Raw genomic sequence first — 22,620 nt, 5'->3', positions numbered from 1 at the left:
TAATTAATTAAAAGTTTTAAAATGTGATTTTAATAATTAGCAAAAATTAATTAAATGTGGAAAATTGCGATGGTGACAAACCAAACACTTCAGCCTGGCTTGTGGAATGTTTACTATTATAAAATTACAGAAATATAAAATAAATTAAAATTAAAATTCATTGCCAACAAAGCAAATTCCCTTCTTTGCCCCTCTCCTCTAAACATTTAAAATGCTTACAGCTCGCCTTCTTTACCGACACACGCCGCCCTTGCTCTGCCGCTGGAGTGTTTCTCTCGCCGGAACTCGAATGCTTCCCGGCCGCCGTCGCTGTTTCTTATGTTCCTGAATTAACTGAGTTCTTTTCTTCTTGCTCTTAATGGCAATGGCGTCTCTTTCTAAACGTTCGTCTCTTAGTCCGCCTCAGCCAGCGGCCGCCGCGAATCACGATCTCAAGCAACGAGTTATTGCCTGTCTCAACAAGCTTGAGGACCGGGATACACTTGCTATGGCGGCGAATGAGTTGGAATCAATTGCTAAGGCTCTTACATGTGACTCATTCGCGCCATTTCTCTCTTGTATTCATAATACTGATTCGTCGTCGAAATCGCCGGTGAGGAAGCAGTGTGTATACCTTCTTGGTTTTCTTTCTCAGTTTCATGGAGATTCCTTGTCTCCTTTTGTGTCGAAGATGATTTCTACTGTTGTTCGTCGTCTTCGTGATTCAGACTCTACAATCCGATCTGCTTGCGTTGACGCTATGGCTTTAATGTCGTCGCAAATCACGAAGCCGCCATTCTCGGTTTTCTTGAAGCCGTTGATGGAGACGCTTACGCTTGAGCAGGATCTCAATTCGCAGACTGGTTCTGCTCTGTGTCTCGCGGCAGCGGTTGAGGCGGCACCTGATCCAGATGTGTTGCAGCTGCGGAAGAATTTGCCGAGGTTGGGGAAATTGGCGAAGAACGATGGATTTAAGGCGAAGGCTGCGTTGCTGGCGCTGATTGGGAGTATCATTTCTGTTGGTGGTGCGACGAGTCGAAGCGTATTGGACTGGCTGGTGCCGTGCATTGTTGAATTCTTGAGCAATGACGATTGGGCTGTAAGGAAGGCGGCCGCAGAAACTCTCGCGAGAGTGGCCGTCGCTGAAAGGGATTTGGCTGTCGACTACAGATCATCGTGTATTAATTCTTTGGATAGCCGGAGATTTGATAAGGTAATATGTTAAACCTTTGGGATTCATAGAAATTGAGGGAAAATCATGAGCAATTTTGTATTGACTGCGTACAATATTACAGATCAAGGTCGTTCGGGAGACGATGAACCAAACTTTGGAGTTATGGAAACAGATACCTGACGCTTCTGGAGACATCTCAACTGGTAATTTCTTTTACAATTACGTTAGTTTGATTATCAATCTAGTACATGGCGATCGAACTTCAATTTTGAATTGGTCATTGTTCATACTTATTCATCCTTCTAGGAATGTTGAGAATTGGATACTTAGGTCTGAGCTAGTCCCTCTGATTTGAAAATCCTTGGATCTTGTTTTGTAAGTTCAAAGTGAATTAGTTGTCAGTATGGTGGTTGTCTATTTCAATGTTCATGGTCCCAATTCATGTTTCAAGTTGTTGAGCTAATTTTGCTTATATAAAATATCACATTTAGTATCTTTTCGGTTCTTCCATGGGTCAGATAATGACAATGGCGGATGCTTTCCTCCCATTTCCACATGCCCCCATGAAGACAGTTTACGAACACCATTGAGGAAAACAGTCCCCACTAGCAGGTCCTCTCCAATGGGTGTATCGCGTGTGACTAATAATAAGAAGGTCAGTCCAAAGAACACAGATAAGACTTCAAGCACGCCCATATCTAAGCTGGAACGCCAGAAATCTTGGAAAGTTGAAATTGCAGTATCAAACTCCCCTTCATCAAAAGTTAATTCTGAGAACAATGCTGTTGGGTATGGTTCAGAAAACATAGATTTCCAAGGGAATGGTAGAAGTGGAAATTCCACTTTCAATGCGAAACGAGTTCTTTATAATGATGTGCGTGATGAGAAAGTTAACAAGGCCAGCAATTTGAGATCTGGGTCTCGCGTAGTTCCATTTGATGAGCATGGGGACATTCAGGAGCATGAGAATCGAGACTCGGATGTTACTGCTGACAGCTCAAGTGAAGAAGCTTACGGGAGCTACAAAGATTTTGAAGATATCTCACTCATTCGTGACCAACTTCGTCAGATTGAGAACCAACAATCTAGCCTTCTAAACCTTCTCCAGGTAGGCATGTCTTTTATGATTATACCATATATTTTGTTGCACGTTATTCCTTTATGGCCTGCTTGCTCTTCAGTGTATAGGTCCCAGTAGTTGAGGATTGTTGGGTGGGAGTCCCACGTCGGCTAATTTAGAGAATGATCATGGGTTCATACAAGGTCTCTACTGGGATTGTTGGGTGGGAGTCCCACGTCGGCTAATTTAGAGAATGATCATGGGTTCATACAAGGTGTTTTGAGAAAGCCTAAAGCAAAGTCATGAGAGCTTATGCTCAAAGTACATAATATCATACCATATTGTGGAGAGTCGTGATTCCGGTTGCTTACTTTTCATACTTAAATTTCCACATGCCCTGTTCTCTAGAGTTTAGAATAATCATCATTATCACAACACCACATGCCTCAACTTTAGTCAACTACTTCTGTATCGAATTTCATTGTGATTATAAATTTTCTTTTCCTAAGGAGACTTAAATGGCTGCCATTTAATCATTTTAATTTGGTCAACTAAATGTCTCATCTGAAGGTCAGAGTGTCTGTCACATTTGGTGAGTACAGGTCATGTTTGGCGGTGCTGGTGGTGGTGGTTGGGGGGAATTATTTTGTTCTTTGTCAGCATTTAAGCTTTATGAATCTATTTTGACTTTGAATTACCGTGAATGTAAGAAGCATGCATCAATGATGATTTCTGATTAGAAATTTCCCTTTCTGAAATGAATTCAGAGCTTTATTGGGAGTTCTCAGAGCGGTTTGAATTCATTGGAGAAACGAGTACATGGACTGGAGATGGCATTAGATGAAATATCTTACGACTTGGGTTTGTCAAGTGGAAGGGTGACTAATAGCAGCTATGCCGAAAACTCATGTTGCAAGCTGCCCGGTGCAGAATTTTTAAGTTCCAAGTTCTGGAGGCGAGCAGAAGAGCGGCATTCTGGTTCAAAGTTCTGTTCTACAGCACACGTCGCCTCGCCTAACGATCTGCATCATACACTCGAAAGAGACGCCATTGCCGAATCAATTAAGCAAAGTAGGGGAGGATTTGTTATGAATCCGTTGGCCACCATTGATGGTGAACTTAGAGAAAACTTGGGGCAGTATCCAAAAAGATTACTGAAACCTGTAATCCAAGAGAGTGATAGTGTGCCTATTTACAATGCACGTGGAAGTGATTAGGTTCAAAAACAGCCCAAATTTCATCTGCAGGTAATTATTCATTATCTGAATTCTTTTCAATTGTCAGAATATTAAATTCTTATGCTATTTTGATGAACCGTTGATGTGTGATCTTCATCACTGCCTAGTCTGAACTGAAATTACCCGTTTTTGAAGGGTTTTCCTAATCAGAGCAAGCAAAGGGGTCCTGAAAAGAGGCCAAAAGCGATGAACAACGGAGTAATTATGGCATTAAGCTCAAGATTGAAGGAAAGTGTTTGCGGGCTATTGATGCTTCACGAGGGTCCTTTTGGATTATAATGGTGAATGATGGGAGAGGAGCTGGTCTTCTTTGCCACGTGAAAACTGTCAGAAGATTTAAATCCTTCTTATCACTTCTTTCTCTCTCACTCATCTCCTTTGACAAGAAGGTGAAGAAAGAGCTCATGGTTTTGTATGTATTGCCAGTGAATAGCATAAAATGGAAGCACAGTTCTCTTTTAGATTGCTGGATTGAGTCACTAGTTCCAAGAATTAGAATGAATCTAAAATGCCAAAAGGGGAAAAAAACTAAAGCCACTTTTGGACAACCTTGGCCAGGACTGTTGTTTTCTAGTTCAACCATTTGTCGTGGAAGGGGTAAATTGTTAGGAACTACGAATTTCTACGGATATAGTATACTATAGAGTCTCCCCTGAGGCCTATGGAGCCCTCGAAAAGTCTCGGTTGTTTTCTAGTTTGACAATTTGTGGTGGAAGAGGGAATTGTTAGGAACCACGAATCTCCACGGACAAAGTACACTATAGAGCCTCCCCTAAGGTCTATGGAGCCCTCGAAAAGTCTCTTCTTAATTGAGGCTCAATTTCTTTCTTTGAAGCACTCGAACAATGTACACCCTTTGTTTGACACTTGAGGATTCTATTAACATGACTGAATTAACCGCATGGCTCTAATATCGTGTTAGGAACTACGAATCTCCATAATGATATAATATTGTCCACTTTGAGCATTAGCTATCGTGATTTTGGTTTTAATTTTTTTCCAAAGGACTTTATACCCGCAGATATAGTATTTCTTGCTTATAAATTCATGATTATTCCTTTAACTATGTAGGACTCTCTCCAAACCATCCTTAACAGAAATTAGAATCTCTAATTGGATGATGCCTTAAACCGGTGTCATGTAAAGAGTATTTTATTATTTAATGAAATTTATTAGAAAGGCAAATGGATAAACTAATTAGTATCACAATTAAATTAAATAATTTAATTGAACATTCACGTCACACATCCTTAATCGGCCACATGCCTGGCTTGGCGGTATAGAAACTAAAGTGAAAACGAAAGCTCTACAGACGCTGTGCAAGTTACTATCGGCCTAGGAGACTACCTTTATCTTCTAGGGTTGTCATCGTGGTCTTTTAGGTCCATAGGGGGGCTTGGTAGCTTTAACATGGATTCATGTCTCTAGGTTTTCTGATCTAACTCCATGAGTCTAGTTTGGTCGAAAACATTAGGGAGTGGACTAGCTGATCGTCGCTCACGATTCTAAGGTGCTTGGACTACTGGAGGCGTTCCATCCTAGTTCATAATCTAGTCAAACTCACTCTATCGCACTATTCTTGTTTCGTTACTACTACTTACACCCTACACGAAGATCACGCTTTCAATCACTTAGAGCTAATGTACATCAAATCATGCATACATGCACAATGGAGATCACACTTTCAATCACTTAGAGTTAATCTATAATCATAGATAAAAAAAAAAAAAAAATTCAACAAAAAATGGTAACATCTTAACATAGTTATAAAACTAAAGACAACTAAATACTTGAGAATTGATTATTAATAAAAAAAAATATAAGGATAAATCATGAAATTAAAAAATAATAAAAATGATTAATTTAAAAAAATTATACCTTAGCAAACACAAAAAAAAAATACTATAAAAATATTTTACTCACATTGAAATAGATTTACTCATATTTGGATGACACTAAATTATCGTTAGAAAAATAAAAATATATATAAATTGTGATATAAAATGTTACACATTATAATTTATAATTAGTTCTATAATTTTATAACAAAACTTTTAAATTTATTGAAACCAATATTTTATCCCATCAATTTTGTGTGCAACATGACTCTAGTAGTTGACTCTATGAGCCACGGTTCTCAATTCCTATATCTAGTTGACTCTATGAGCCACGGTTCTCAATTCCTATATCTGATACCATTCGTGTATTTGTGTTTGTGTGATGCAAGAATCTCAATAAAATTGCTCAAATAATCAATAGATCTATATTCGATTGAATTTAGAAGCGAAACATTTGTATCTCTATGTTTGTGTTTCAAAATGTTTTTTTAAGTCTATTGATTTTGTCTGTCTATTGGTTTTATATAGAATGCAAAAAAGTAGAAATAAAAAAGTACAAATTTTTTTGATTGCATCAGTAATCCCATTTTGTTTGAATTCGGTATGAATAAAAGATCTTTCTATGTTATACTATTCAATTCTCGACAATGAATCGATTTGATAGCTCCGATATTGTTATTCATCATATTTTAATACGATTCGATATCATCTAGATGCAATGCAGCCCATTGAATTTAGAAGCGAAACATTTATATCTCTATGGGATTAAATCCCAAGTTATTGGGAATAAAAAATGAAACGATGAGATTATGGAAGTAAATATTCTCGCATTTATTGCTACTGCACTGTTCATTCTAGTTCCTACCGCCTTTTTACTTATAATATACGTAAAAACAATTCGTTAAAGTGGACAAAAGTATGGAGATCATAGTTTTAAGATAAAGTGTTTTTGTTGTTAAAAAACTTTATGTTATATGGAGAATGTAAATTCTTACAAATGCTCAAAACTTTATGTTACAGGTGGGACGTATTATAAATTATATCAAAATTCTTACAAATGCCCAAAAGTCGATGTCTTCCCCTTCCTCGACTTTCCTTAGATTTTTTAATTGACATTTGGAGCGAAAACAAATTATTCAGGGTGGTATTAAGAACCCAACACCTTGTACAGTTAATATGCTTAGTTATCTATTAGAACTTCGGTAGTTCAAGATGACTCTACCGGTTGAGCCAGGGTTCTCAATTCCTATATTTGATACGGTGAGTATATCCGTGCTAGTGGGATGTAAGGATTCCAATAAAGTTACTCAAATAGTCAATAAATATATTTTCGATTATGTCGACAAACGTCAAAGCATTTTATTGTGACTACCAATAGAAAGAAAGAGAAAGACTGTAATAGCCAAAAATAAATAAACAAATAAACAAATAAAAATAATTATAAAAAAATAGTTAAAATAATATAATAATAAATAAATACATAAATAACTTTTTCTCTCTTCTCTCCACTAACATCTCATCCCTTCCCACAATTATCTCTCATCAACCCCTATAAAGTGACGGCAAAAAGAAATAGAAAAACAATAATCCTCAGATTTACTTGAGGAAAAAAATGAGAATGACCCTAAGTTGAGATTTACAGGGAGATATGCGTGAAGATAATCTAATAAATAAGGTATATATTAAATCTTTGTTTTCTTTTATCCTATTTTTTTTAGAAATCACACCCAATTATAGTTAGATCTTCATTAATTATTACCAGTTTAGTTTTGAGTTAGAAACTAAATGTCAATCATTTATATAAATTCTACCAAATCAGGTCAGATGAGTAATATTAGATTAAATTTATATCAATAGCCAAATGAATTGATTAAAAACAGAATGTCCAGAAAAATTTGTGAACAGTAAACACTCAGATAAGAAAAGATTTGGAAACAAATATATTAGAAATTTGGAATACATGAGAATATAATGAAATATATGAGAATAGAATTAAAAGGCAACACATAAAAAAAAAAGATTAAGGAATTAAAAACCACAAACTAAATATAGAGAGAAAGGTAAATACAGAGAGTAGTAAAACTCAGAATAACTTAAATAGCTGTATCTATTCTTTTTATACAACAGTAACCATAGAAAATAAGATTTTTAATAAAAATATAATTGTTTCAAGACTTTTAATAATTGACATATGTAAATTAGAGAAATAATTTTGTANCACCTGAGTATTTCTTTAAATACTCAAACATGTGCTACTACATTTTTTTTTCAAGTTAAGGCAAGACATTCTTGTACGGCTGACGACGGCATTGCAACTCGAGACCATGACACATGCATAGGATAGTGGTATTTATTTTCTTAGACTTAGACTAGAATAGAATGTTTTTAACTTAAACACTTCTCTATTTTATTTTGGATCTTTTGTTGTGTCGTTTTAAAGATGTTTTCAAAACACGTACGTCCATGGCTATGTTTTAAGATAAATGATATGTTTTATGGAATTTAAATGAAGTTTTCTGCATCCAATGTTTAATGTTTAGGATATGTATACAGTAGCGACCTTAGATTAAGTAGAAAATTTCACGCCGTTACAAAGACTCACAACTTAGCTGGAAATGAGAGACAAAAGTCATTTACATTTTGATCTGAACTTCAAATTCATTTTATTTTTTTAATTCAACTTCGAAGCGTATATTTTTTTTTGTGGTTAAAAGTCAAAATTTCTATTCCGGCCCAAAAATATTTGAGATAAAATAAACAAAAAAAAAATAAAAAATAAAAAATAAAAAATCTTTTGAATAATTTATAAAAATGTTTATTCCTCAAAATCTTCCAAATATAAAAATGTATATTCCTCAATTTTAGGGAAAACAGTAATGATATTATATATATATATTAAAAAAAAAATCGGATGGTCAGAATTAAATATTATTGATTTTAATTAAAAAAAAAAGAATTAAATATTAATTAAAAAAAAACAAAGAATTAAATATTATTGATTTTAACGAAGATAACTTTTTTTTCGTTAAGATGATATAATCTTTTATTTTTTAGTTTTANCTACTAATTCTAGAGGGTATCCGGCCTAAGGGGCTCCCAGAGTATGCCCACTAGATAAGGAAAGTGGCACAGTGGTGTGTGAACTAGCTGGTGAGCCCATACTCGCACGTATNTAGAAAATTAATTGAAGGTTACAAATTTAAAATTTAAAAATAAGAACTTTAAAATTAAATTTTAATTTAATTTTAAGAATAGCTGTAAAAACAAATTTTTATTTTTAGAATTTTCGTAAAAATAAAATAATTATTCAACTATATCTTAATTTTTTTAATTATTTATAATTATATAAATAAAATAACTAGTGTTCCTTTCCATAAATTTGTGACCGTCCAATTGATGGGTGGTGTTATTCATTCAAAAAAAAATCTAAAAGTTAAATAGACCAAAAAATAAATAAATAAAAGTCCGTATAATACATGAATATAATATGAAATATTAATAATTTAAAAAATATCTATAAATATTATTAATATTCCCAAAAACTTAAAATAAAAATAAATTAATAAATTATTGGTTGTAATTATTTAATTAAAAAATAAAATAAAATAAATGTTAATGTATACCATTTAAATTTTCTTACGCATTGTGTCGAGACAAAATTTTTTTAACCGGAAACCTTTTAGTTGGACTGATAACTAAACCCAACTCTCTATTTTGTTAATTTTTTTAAAAAAATTATTTATCCATAATTAATAATTATTAGATACAATTTTAAATAGAAGATATCAAGAGTTCACAAACAAACACAAATAAATCTTTAATCTATAATCATTAAAACGATGAAAAAATTGTAACATCTTAACATAGATAAAACATAAATAAACTAACGTAAAACATAAATAAATACATATACTTCTAGGTTCCTAGGCAAATTTTTTTTAATAATAATTTTAAATTAAATAAAATATAAAAAAATACATTTAAATTTTTAAAAAGTTAAAAAAATGAGTTTCAAAAATATTTTTAAATTTATAAGAGTTTTTTTTTTTAAAAATATTCTTTTAACATTTAAAATGGTTTAAAAAATTACTCTTCAATTTTTAAAAAAAAAAATCATTTATATCTTTTAATTTTTTTTAATAAATCTAAAAACACCGTTTAAATATTTTATATCGTTATTATAGGAATAGAATAGCAAATAATAATAATAATTATTATGAACTTGCCCTTTAATTTTTAGAAAAAATATTTAACAAATTTATATGTGGGAGATATACATTTACATTATAATTTTTTTTTTATTAAACATGTTGTCATATTTTTAAATTTTAATATATATTTTTATAATATAATATAAATTATTTAAATATTTTTTTAATTTTTCAAAAAAATTGGAGAGTATCTAAATTTAAATAGTATTAGATGCAAAAATCTGATTGTACTTATATGATCTTGTAGATTCATTTGATCACATAATTTTTTTTTCGTAAAATCACTTAATTTTCGACCTTATAAATTGTAGTCCGTTCACTCCACCTTCTTCGATTTAGAGATGAAACATTTTTTCTTCTTCTTCTCGAGCACACTCCACCTTCCTAAATTCGGAGATAAAAACATTTTTTTTCCTCACTACGGTATGTTCTTCTCTCTCGAAACTTATGAATGGTGCTATTTAGAGTGATTTTTATTCCCTTATTTTCATTTTATTTGTGCAATTCACGGCGTTTTCTCTTAGTCTATTCATTTTTTTCGGTCTATATTCAAATTTAATATATATATAATATATATGCACCTCGAGATCATGGTTTTAAGATTAAGGTGTTAGTTTTTGAATCATAATTTATATGATGTTATATGTATAAATTGTTGTTGTAAATTTACACACATGAATGTTTTCAATTTAGTTGGATTGCAATATCATCTTTACTCGAGGGTTTGATTTAAATGATGTAGTTTATTGGTGCAGATAAAATATCGTTGATCGTGTGTTATTCTATTTACAAAATGTCATGGGAAATTTTGAATCTAGTTTTTCCGTTGTTGGAAGACGTGGACCTTGGTTCATGCATGGCAGTATCCAGAGAGTGGAGAGACGCAGCTCGAGATGATTACTTTTGGAAATGCTTGTGCATTAAGAGGTGGCCTTCAACTTACAAAATGTCTAATTTTCCGACGGGGACATACTATAAACTATATCGAAATTCTTACCAATGTTCCAATAGTCGACGTCTTCTCTCTCCTCGACTTTCGTTTGATGATTTAGAGTTTTTTATTGACATTTGGAGCGAAGGCAAATTAGTCTTCTCAAAGGTGGTTCCGGGTAAAGTCCTCCAAGATGGTGTTAAGAACCCAACGCCTCGTACGGTTAATGTGCTTAGTTATCTATTAGAAGGCCCGGGGTTCAAGATGACTCTAGCAGTTGAGCCAGGGTTCTCAATTCCTATGTGTGATACGATCGGTGTATCCGTGATGGTGGGATACAAGGATTCTAGTAAAGTTGCTCAAATAGTCAATAAATCTATATTCGATTACGTCAATCAAACATCTTGCAGTGCATTTTATTTTGACTACCTTAATTCTCCACATCTCTACCCTCTTGCGTCCGGGATTCGAGTATGCATCTCATTTCTTTTCTTGGACAATGGAAATGGTGGTGTAGCTGAACTTTCTAGAATAGTAATGGATTTCAGTGACGTTGCAAACACAAAGGAGGAGGTATTATGTTTTTTGGACTGGCTCGATTGAAAATGAAGTATTCATCATTTTCTCTAGATAGGAAGTTAGAGTAAGACTCACGTAAATGTTGCTATGATGTAACTCAAATTTTGATCGTTTTTTTTAATTCAAGTTCAAGCCATATATTTTAACAACTGAGTTGAAAGTTAAAATTTCTATTTCTTCACAAAAATCAATTTCTACCGTTTTGAATTATAAAACTATTCTTGAAGAAATATTTGTAGTAGATAAACCGTAAATCTTTAATTAATTATTAAAAAAAAATTTATAACCTAATTTTGATTTTAATTTAAAAAAAAAATTAAGATAAGAAATATGATATAATTTTTAGTATAATATTTTTTAAATTGAAGGTTACCCATTTAAATTTTAAAAATAAGAATAACTTCAAATTTAAAATTTCAAAAACAAAATAATTATTCAATCATTTCTTAATTTTTAAAATATTTTATAAAAATTATATATATAAATTATAAATAAGAAAAAATTAATGATCAATAAAATTATGAAAAAAAGAGTTTTATCATATATATTGAGACGAAAACTTTCAAAATAATAAAAAAAATGTCTTTAAAAAGATATTTTTTTATAATAAAAATTTTGTTTCTCTCTTTATGGATCGAACAAAAAAAATCCCAAACCTCCTATTTTTTTATAATAAAAAATTTGTTTTAGAATCTGATTCAAATCCAATATAACGATGTTACATAATAAATATATTGAATCGATTCTTCGAATAAATCTGACTACAACTTCGAATATGAAATTCAAAAAATTCTTTTCAATGGATAAATCTGACCACAATTTCGAAAATGAATAAATCTGACCACACTTTAAAAAATCCAACCAAAATCTGAAATAAATCCGACCACAACTTCGAATATGAAATTCAACAAATTCTTTTCAATGAATAAATCTGACCACACCTTCAAATATGAAATTCAAAATCTGACCACACAAAAATCCAACCAAAATCTGATTCAAATTCAATATAACGATCCAATCTGACCACACCTTCAAATATGAAATTCAAAATCGACCACACAAAAATCCAACCTCGAATTCAATATAACGATCCAACCAAAATCTGATTCAAATTCAATATAACGATGGTTCCAACTTTGATTCAAATCCAATATAACGATGGTTCCAATCCAATATAACGATGGTTCCAACCCAATATAACGATAGTTCCAACCCAATATAACGATAGTTCCAACCCAATATAACGATGGTTCCAACCAAAATCTGATTCAACCAAAATCTCTAATATAACTCCAACCCAATATAACGATGGTTCCAATACGATGGTTCTAACCAAAATCTGATTCAAATTCCAACCAAAATCTGATTCAAATCCAATATAACTGGTTCTAACCAAAATCTGATTCAAATCAATCCAATCCAATATAACTTGTTCTAACCAAAATCTGATTCCAACCAAAATCTGATTCAAATCAATCCAATATAACTGGTTCTAACCAAAATCTGATTCAAATCCAATATAACTGGTTCTAACCAAAATCTGATTCAAATCAATCCAATCCAATATAACTTGTTCTAACCAAAATCTGATTCCAACCAAAATCTGATTCAAATCAATCCAATATAACTGGTTCTAACCAAAATCTGATTCAAATCCATGATTCAAATCCAATATAACTGGTTCTAACCAAAATCTGATTCAAATCCAATATAACGATGGTACATATATTGAATCGAGGGATCGAAAATGATACTCTGAATCGAAAATAATACTCTGAATCATCGAGAAATATAGGATCAACCAACATTTATCAATCAAATTTGAAAAAATGGTCAGAAGTGGTTCGATTCTCTTAAAAAATGGTCAGAAGAAATGGTTCGATTCTCTTATTTTAATTTCTCGAGAGATCCATAAATCAACACTAGAACGGTTAAAATATTCAATACCAATAATAAAACAAAAGGTTAATGAATCGTTGGAAAGAAACAATAAACATAGGAGATGTGTACCATACAGTTGAAATGGTACAGTTGAAATGGAAGATAGGCGAGGCAAGAAACCATATACAACTTTGATAAAAATAAATAACCAAAGTTTCATTAGCATTGGGATCTCAAACATAAATACTTCTACAAAGCGTTTCAAAAATCAGCTCCCTACTTGAAAACGTAAAATTACAGAGCACAGGGAAAGGTTATTACCGCTCGCTCGTGTTCGTTCTTGAAAAAATATACAACACAATACACGACCCACGCCTTTCTGTCATTCTTCTTCTTCTTCATCAATCTAATCTTCAGCGCACCATTAACAGAGCAGCATATCACAGCACAAACTCCAAACAAAAGAATGGTGAAAACTTAAACAAAGACTGCTCCTTTTTCAAAGTCAAATTCACAGTAACACCGCAGATTAAGGGAGGATTACAAGCAGCCGAGCGTTTACAAAAAATAATCGGGGGTCTTCCGTGTGGTATCGGGTTCGATTTGGCGTGGTGCAGGGTCGAACTGAAGAAAATTTTGATCCATATTCTCCCCAATCTCAAGGATTGCAGCCATATTCCCACACCGATAACAATAATTTGGAGCACTAAAAACAGTCACCACATTCTTGTCCTATAAAGAGAAATGCAAGAAAGGAACCAGCAAAGTAATGTACCAACGTCCTTAGCAGAAACAGCAAAAATAATAGGCAAAACAATCCACCGGAATTCACGCACCTGACACCAATTGTATCCCTCCATTACGAGTTGGTGGGCTCTTGAAATCAGTGTTAGCCCATTTGTGTGGTTGAATTGGGTGGCAATGTCCTGCCCAAAAGTATATCCAGCACCGCGAGGAGATATCCCCCAACCACAACGGTCATCAGGATCAGACCATAAGAGATCACACATCGGTCCCTCATGTGGAACCTAGTAACATATTCCAAGAGAACAACCACGCCAAGGTTAGTAAGAAAGAAATTTCTTGTCTTGACTAAGAACAGATATAAACTTGATCTGGTAAATTTTCTGGCAACAGAATGCATGTTGATGAAGAACCAAAATGATAATACTTCTAGTAAGCACGCTATGATAATTTCCATGTTTCTCTAAATTTTGTATTTTAACAGAACCAAAACAGTTATGTCCATGTAAAACTAAGTACAACAATTAAAGAACAGGGGCATCCTCTTAAACTAAAAATAAATTAATAATTATATGGACTCTCATCTGCATCAAATTAACCAAGAAAAAAGAAGTCAAAATCAATACCTTCATACTCCAAAAATAAGTAAACCCCTGGACTTGGTTCTAGACACCTTTTCTTACAGGAAACAAATGTTTTCACAGGGGAATTACACGATGAATAAAATCCAAAACCTAAAAAAAATAAAAAAGAAATTAAACCAAAGCTCTCCAACTTGTCATAATGAAGGAAATGATTTTTTTTTTTCATTTTTTTAAGGGGGGGATAAAAGAAACGTATATAAAATTGAGTTGGAAAATTCTTTTGAAATAAAGAAAACGAACTGTTGTGTACTAGATGACCAAAACTATGCTACCAAATGGATTACATCCCAAGTTTTTCAAAAAATGCACCTTATTTAACTATGTAAAGACCCTTCTTTTTCCTTCCAAATTTCCCACTCTAGTCCCACATAAACAATCGTTAATAATCTTCGATCTTCCGCAAATTTCAACCATAAAAATCAGCCTCAAAATAATAAATCACCAGAAAATCACTCATTTTAGGAGATATATCGCCAAACATAATTCCAGCAAGAAAGAAAGATCATTTAAAGACCATACGAATATTAACTTCAAAGATTAAAATTAACAGAGATGTAATCATAGTTCGGTCATATAAAATACTTGTAAGAAAATAACAGACAATGTAGTCCTATTCTTTATTATAGATGGCAGGTATTTCATCCTTCTAATTCTAAAATCCAGATTAAGACATTATGATAGAGGGGTTCCATGAATCAGATGCATAATACTAATTTCAAGTATTCCTTTTATTTTTTTAAAACTAAACAAGTAATCTCTTGCATTTGACTCAAATGCTATGCAAATCCAGTCTACAAATAGTAATTGAACATTCTTTTAACGTATCAATGTTTTTAAAAGCACACTAAATCATAATACCCATCTAGAGCTTGAGCATGAAGGATGAAAACAAAACAAGGGTTGGTTAGAGACAATGAAGAAAATTAGAGTTTTGGTTAGAGATTGTAGAGAAATCAACATTTTTAAAGAGTATTTATTTCTTTCTTTAGAAAACTTAAAAAATAAAAATAAAATGAGCCTCAACAATTGAAGCAAGATGCACTTGCCCGCTTTGCCTCACTTTCCCAAAAAGCATGCCTTTTAAACATTGTAATTGTATAGCCCGATGGTAGTTAGTCCTTGAATGGGGAGTGTTCAATATTCATCACATGCTTACTAACATTGCACATTAAGTACCTCTTGAATTCGGTCCAACGATCTGATGTTATCCAAGGTATCCAAAGATGGTGAAAGTCCTCCGTGCAAACAAAAAACCTGCGCTAGGATAATTATAAGACTATTAGAACCTGTCTAACAATCCAAATAAGGAAGGCATGCAAGAAGAACACAAACCTGGCTCTCAATTAGAGCTGTAAGAGGTAAATAATCAAAGAGGTCAGTAAAGTGCTTCCAGACATTTGCATTTCCATATTTTCTCAAACATTCGTCATAGAATCCGTAACTGAAAAAGAAAAAAATCAGATAAATAAAAACAGAAAAGATAACTGGAGTAACTAAACACTGTTAACATTCTTGCCACAACTAACAACTCGTAGTATATATAAAATAAGAGTATTGACAAATTTTCAGTTTTTCAAATATGTGAATTTTCATTCATTTGCATTTGAGAAACCAATAGAAAAAGGTGGTAAACATAATCCTAGAGCAGCTGAAGGGGAAGGGTGTTGCCGATGCTGAAAATGAAGAAAGAAAGAAACATTTAGCTTCATAGCCAAAAGATATTTTCGAGATAGCATACTTTATTCCGACAGGAGGTAGAAACCATAACATACCACCATTTTCTTTTTCTTTTTTATTTTTTTTATAGAGTGAGTATCCAAAGCAGTTTCTGAGTATCTCCACTATCTCATAAGACAACAACCCTCGACCCTACAACATTAGGTTCACGAAAACTTCAGGATTTTCTAGGTATGTGGCACCGTGAGGTTTGATCCTGGGCATCGAGTTTGAATACCACCAAATTTTAATATTCTGGTTCAGTCCTCAAACTCCATGTCTTTGCATGTATTAAAATAAACACACATATACATTACAATAACAACTAACCTCAAAAACAGACCGTCCATAAAAATTACTGACAAAGATTAATCAATCTTTTTCGGCAGAAAAAAAATGCTAGAACCCTAAATCTAAGATTTCTTTTGTGTCAGAGTGACGATGAGAAAGAAAAAGGAATATCGAAAATAAGGAAGAAAACAAATAGCAGACCTTAACTCCCCCTCCAATGATCACTACCTCATGCAGGTAGATGAGGAAGAAACCTATGTTGAAACTCCTCCCTCACTCCTGGAAATGGTGGAGAGATCAAAGAAAAGGAAGGCTCAACTCATCATGGAAAACCCAACCCATTCATTTAGGGGCCGCAGACGAATCCCAAGAGGTTAAGATAGGAACTACTTCGGCTCTCAAAAAGTTGATCTACCTTCTTAAAGAATATAAGGATGCCTTAGCATGGTCCTACATGATACGTCTGGACTCAGCACAAGAGAAAAAAAAATCCATGTCTATTCTTGTTGCCAAGTGAGACGAACAGAAACTTCAAAGGAAAACAGTATACCCATTTTAGAAGAAATTTGAATTGGAGACAACTAGAAGAACAGGCACCTATGCATCTAGTTGTCATCCTAGAGAGAGGCCAAGCTAGTCTCCAAAATAATTTTAAAAAATTCTTATACAATGCCATTGTTTATTTTATTTGGCTTTTTGCTTGGCTCCATTATTGCATCAATAATCTAAAATGTCCCTTTTGTTTTCTTTCGTTTTTCTCAATGAAAAATTGGTTTTTTCCTGAAAACAGTTCTCCTAAGAGACTTCATTGTTTAGGGCCATAAATCAAGGTGTAACTCCTGCAAACATTCAGTGGAAGCAAAAAAAAGGCCCTAAAAGAGTAAGGAGTTAATGTGGTCCTTAGTTTGGATGTGGACGAACACAGCAGATACTGTTCAAACAAGATATCCTCATACTCCGATCTCTCCAAACTAGTGCAACCTCTGCAAACAGATTTTGGGAGACCTAGACCAACATTTCTACTGTCCATGCTGAATCAAGCTATTAAAGGGTTTGCATTTTGCAATTAAAACAGGGAAAGCAAGCCATGAACCATTTAGAACGAGAGACTGTTATAATATAACATTACAAACAGGAAAATACAAGAAGTAATAAGAAAACAACACAGTTTCAGGAGAAAAGAAGTGCACTCCTTGGTGGAAGCATGGATTAGATACGGTCTATGGCAAATGAAATAAAATAAAAATAAAAATAAAAAAACTTAATATTATGTCTACAAATAAAAAAATAAAAACTTTTAATACTCAGTTAACAAATACAAAAACTTCAGTCAATAATGTAAGAATTAGAGGAAGGTAAATAATCTTACACTTGAGTTATTTGCCTGCTCTCATGATTTCCCCTCAAGATTGTAATTCTATCTCTATAACGAACTTTCAGAGCCACTAGAAGTGTAACGGTTTCCACAGAATAGTATCCACGGTCTGCACCAATGATATAATGATTCATGACAACATGGGAATGTGCACATGCATTATGCACGAGAGAGAATTCAACATACCCACTACTTACCACTTCATTTCAAGGAAAAATGTGAAGAATATATTTGTTGAAAGGGAAACAAACTCTAATGAAAACTAACTTACATGTCAGCTATTTTGACTTCCATAGCCACCTTTCATTTGTATGGAAAAAAGGATATTGCAAGAAAGAAAAGGACAAAAAACCCTTGACTAAAAAATTTATAAAACAAATCCCAACTAACGTATAATTGTATATTATGGAGTCGTTTGGTTGAAAATTTTGATTAAGATGTCTAACAATAGGATGTCAGGGAACAGAATGTCTGCCTGAGTATTAGATAAATGTGTTTGATAATGTATGGGAAAAGATTTCATATAAATAAATAATATTTTTGCTTGGTTCTCATAATTATTTACAACAATTTTATTATATTAGTTAACTTTTAGATAATTAATTGTTGTTAGTTAGTTTACTCTTTATTAAGTCAAATTATTAAAATAATTTTAAGAAATTAAATTTTAATTTAATTTTCATTCATTAATAAATATATTAGGAATAATATGCCTTAAATTTTACATTTTTGAGTTTATATAACAATCAACAGTAATAATTATTCTTAAACAAATGATTTTAATAATCAAATTGAACAATTAATTATACATGTTAGATTTCAAAAATTAAATACCATCTATAATGGAGATTTCAACAAGGACAACAAAGAACAGAGTTTTCATTTTGAAAAGAAAAAAAGAATACAGGGGCACCCAGAAAAAAGGACACAAAAGAAGCCCCAACTATAGGAAGGGGCTTCAATCAAGTAAGATACGACCTAACGAATAATTACAAAAAAAAAAAAAAAAAAAAAAAAAAAAAAAAANTTAACCTCAAGATAAAGGTGCACAAGATATTTAGGCACATAAAAGTGAATATGTAATAATTATGGCCCAAAAATATCTCACTTGATACTTCAAATTTCTAGAAGAATTTGTTAATCTTACTTTAAAATTTTAACTTCCTCTGTTTCCTCCTTCACTTAGTCAAGAGAGTTTAGAGAAGTTCAATCCACAGGGAAAATCTGAGAACTCCCGTCTCCCAACGAACTCTTAACCCAAAAAAGTACTTCCCCCTTTCCATCAACTTCCCGTTGTTCGTACTAGGTTCACCCTCTTCCCCCACATTACTACCTACTTATACAGTAACCTTGCAACCAAATAGGACCTACTCAGCCAGTGATGTGACCAACCAAGGCTTATAAACCAAAGATCTCAAAGGCATCTGAGTTAATGTTCATCCTTGACAATTACACCAATTAATCACATAAATTCTTTACTTACCCAAAGCAAATCTTATGACAAACTTTTCAACAGGTATACTCTTTCTTCTACAAAGATATAAGAAACAATTTCATAGAGTATATAAAATTGAAAAATAGAGAGAGAAGAGATAGCCAAACCCAAAGCCAATGGAGATTACGAAAAGCTTTGGCTAGAGGAGTATTTAAACCATAGTTGTTTGAAGGAAAATAATATTACAATCAAGTGAGGGCAATAAAAGCAAGTCTCTAAGAAGTTATGACGGTATTATCTTGGTTGTTGAAAAGTCTCCCATTCCTTTCAAACAATGGATGCCAAAAGAATGCTGAAGAAATACATGCATCATCCTTTGAAGCCATACTTTCTCTTACTAGTTACCCTCCACACACCATTAATCTCTCTTCACACATATATTCTATCAATAGTCTCTTTATAAACACACTTCCTCTCAATAACTTTTTTCTGCACATGTTTTATGAGAGAGTGGAGTTTCATTGAGGAAAATGAAAAGTCATACAAGGACAAACAAAAATGCACTTTTGAGATACTATAAGTGATTTATTATAAAGCCCTTTTGTAACGGCCCAAGCTCACTGCTAGCAAATATTGTCCTCTTTGGGTTTTCCCTTTCAGGCTTCCCGTCATGGTTTTTAAAACGCATCTGCTAGGGAGAGGTTTCCACACCCTTATAAAGAATGTTTCATTCTCCTCCCCAACCGTTGTGGGATCTCACACCCTTTTTAGTAAAGTATTTAAAATAGATGCAATGTTGATAAAAAGTTAGTTTTGTAAACGAACTTCCAAAAACATCCCAAGCCAAAAACACTGATCTCTCTGATAAAGTGCGATCAAATTCACCTGCTCTAGCAAACTAAACCTCCACAAAGACAATATTCATTAAATTAACAGCCAAGGATCCAAAACAAAAGAAGGACAACAAGTTTAGTGACGAGGACACATAAAATGGTCATTACGCTAAATAAGAATTGAAATTCTGTGTTCAACGAAAGTCCGATTTTTCATCCGGAATTCAAATCTGACTTCTCTATGAACCATAAACTTGAACAAATTAAGAACCAAACTGAAGCCCAAAATCAACCATCTATGTTGCTTAACTAAACCTCCGCAAGCATAAACTAGATTAGGAAGCAGATTAAAATTATTAGTTCTAAAACTCAATATCATAAGCCTAATATACAGATCATGGATAGAAAACTTAGCGAGAATACAAGATACCAAAAAGTAATAGCAATATCAATAATTCAATAGAAGCGTTTTCATGGGAGACTTAGCATCAAGTTGAAATCAAAAACTTCGTGAAGAGAGGTAATAACCACATTCAGTGTCAAAAAGAAGAAAAGAAAAGAAAAAAAAAAAAAAAAAAAACACCCACATAATCACCCATGAAGAGATAATTAGTGTCAGGAGCATTCCCTCCTATCCGAAACAGTTCGACAAGATCATAAAACTGGCCGTGAATATCACCACAAACGGTGACGGGGCACTTGACCGGCTGAACGTTCCATTCCTCGACCAATATCGTCCTTGCCTGATCACAAAGCGTCTTAACGTCGGCCTCGGAGAGAGGCTTACACTCCATGAGATGCTCGATCTGACGGTCCAGATCCGCGTGAGACGGCATCGTGTTTGGAACTGTTCAGATCCGCGTGCGATCGAGAAGCTACCGATCTCTCCACACAGAGGGAGAGAGAAAGAATGAGAGAGTCAGAATCCGTGGGTTAGCTCAATCGGATTGAAAAAGCATGAGAATGAATGGCAGGGAATTGTTGTAGCTAGGTTTCAAACAGGGAATCGAGGAAGAAGAACGCAGATCGTTGGTGGGATCATGTGCGTAGGTGGGTTTGAGATTGAGCTAGAATTTTCTGGGGAAAATTTTCGTAAAATCGAAATAGAAATTGTTATTTATGTGTTGGGGAAAATTGAAAGAGGGAAAGAGAAGGAGACCTTCAAAATGAAACTCCAATGCAAATGAAATGCGCCCTTCCAAATTTCCCATCTATTTTCTCTTCCCTTTTTAATTCATTATTAATCTTTTTTAATCCTTTGTTCACTAAAAATAAAAAATAAAAACATAACTTCTATAATTCCCTTAGCTTCTCGATCCAAGCTTTTACTGCTACGAACTATCAGTTCACAAGTGCTTACAAGGGCATGGAATGTTTGCATCCTAATCTTACCGCTCTGAAGAAGGCAGGGATAGGTGCAGTTGCATTCGATCGAGAGTCTGATACCCTTTTTTAAATAAGAAGTATATGGGAGAAAGACAGAGTGCCTAGAGACAAGAGCTTGATGCTTTGAGCTTATCTCCCGGTCTCCATCCATTTTATATCATATTGAGTGAATTTAAGTCGAAGTAAGCTTAAAAATAATAATAAATATAAGCAAAAAGGAGACATTTTTATGCATGACTTTGTTAAGCTTTGTTGTGTCCGGTGAAAAGTTGTTTAAATAACCCTAAATGTATCGAGGATGCGACCGAATATGGAGGCTAAAGGCAAAAGTTAACAAAGTACGAAATGTGTCCTAACATGTGGTCCAATTGGGTCTAAGTGATAGAATTTCCGGAATCATAGGTTTGACATATCTTAAGAAGATTCTCGATCGAGACCCCTCAAATCAAGGAATTGTGGTTGACTACAACTTACTTCTCATGTAGGCTTTGACCTCGGTAAAAATCTAAACTTCGAGATCTTAAAAAATGCAATTAGCTTCAATTTTAAAGAGAGCTCGGGACCTAAAATTTTCGAGCTCGGGACCTAAAATTTTCTTACACTCTACCATTTTCTCCTCAAGTTCAATAACAAGTAAACTGAGTTCCCTTAATGTTGTTCAAGCTTAATTCGAAAACCTTATTTTAAGGTGTAAGTACTTGTCCTCCTTAAAAAATATTGAACGAGTTAAAATAGAACAACACTTGAATGGGCGAACTCGAGTTTCAAACTTTGGAAGTAAAGATTGTGTGCATCATGTTTGACCGAAGACAATGACATGAACAATTCACTTGACTCGCCCACATCATCCAATTTTTGACCCTCTGACACAATTTTAGGAACCAAACACTCAAACATGTTTTTTTTCTTTTCTCGATGGCTATGGCTCGGTCCAGTCAAAACCAAACAAGATTATTCCAAGTGTCCAAATTCGCCGTTCAATTGAACAATTTTTCGTAATCCCCATGCATACAATAGCAACCAACGACCATAGTATAATCATTTTCTTTTTCACCAATTTAATATAATAATATGTATTATATTCATAAGTGACAACACATCACTGGCATCCGTTGCAAACGTAAAATGCTAAGCGTAGTTAAACTTACTAGATTTCTAATAATTCTTGGAAGCTTATTATTTTTTATTATTATTATTATTTTATTTGGTCAAGGGAATAAGGGGTCGTTGAGGAGTTTGTTTATTTATTATCATCAATTATTATTATTTTGACTATATAAAGTAGTTGAGGTATTGGGTCAATCA

General features: G+C 33.2%; 3 protein-coding genes across 3 annotated transcripts; 2 read left to right on the top strand and 1 right to left on the bottom strand.

Annotated features, from left to right (window-relative positions):
• The first annotated feature begins 226 nt into the window (after positions 1 to 226).
• Positions 227 to 3,999, top strand: LOC111799052 (TORTIFOLIA1-like protein 4). Its single transcript, XM_023682442.1, has 5 exons — positions 227 to 1,192; positions 1,275 to 1,356; positions 1,672 to 2,261; positions 2,981 to 3,460; positions 3,587 to 3,999. The coding sequence occupies exons 1-4, from the start codon at positions 359 to 361 to the stop codon at positions 3,428 to 3,430; spliced, it is 1,956 nt and encodes a 651-aa protein (XP_023538210.1). The 5' UTR covers positions 227 to 358; the 3' UTR covers positions 3,431 to 3,460; positions 3,587 to 3,999.
• Positions 4,000 to 10,293: 6,294 nt separating this feature from the next.
• On the top strand, positions 10,294 to 11,034 carry LOC111798166 (F-box protein At5g39250-like). Its single transcript, XM_023681167.1, has one exon. It carries the CDS (start codon positions 10,294 to 10,296, stop codon positions 11,032 to 11,034), a length of 741 nt encoding a protein of 246 aa, XP_023536935.1.
• A 2,047-nt stretch (positions 11,035 to 13,081) lies between these two features.
• On the bottom strand, positions 13,082 to 21,109 carry LOC111798606 (serine/threonine-protein phosphatase PP2A-2 catalytic subunit). Its single transcript, XM_023681854.1, has 6 exons — positions 20,513 to 21,109; positions 17,656 to 17,770; positions 15,612 to 15,720; positions 15,456 to 15,533; positions 13,728 to 13,919; positions 13,082 to 13,623 (listed from the first exon to the last, which is right to left on the bottom strand). The coding sequence occupies exons 1-6, from the start codon at positions 20,763 to 20,765 to the stop codon at positions 13,450 to 13,452; spliced, it is 921 nt and encodes a 306-aa protein (XP_023537622.1). The 5' UTR covers positions 20,766 to 21,109; the 3' UTR covers positions 13,082 to 13,449.
• Between the last annotated feature and the right edge of the window lie 1,511 nt (positions 21,110 to 22,620).

Source organism: Cucurbita pepo, chromosome LG07, assembly GCF_002806865.2.
Source record: "Cucurbita pepo subsp. pepo cultivar mu-cu-16 chromosome LG07, ASM280686v2, whole genome shotgun sequence".
Classification (NCBI taxonomy): domain Eukaryota; kingdom Viridiplantae; phylum Streptophyta; class Magnoliopsida; order Cucurbitales; family Cucurbitaceae; genus Cucurbita; species Cucurbita pepo.
Note: the sequence above shows the minus strand (reverse complement) of the source record. Positions and strands in the feature narration are given on the sequence as shown.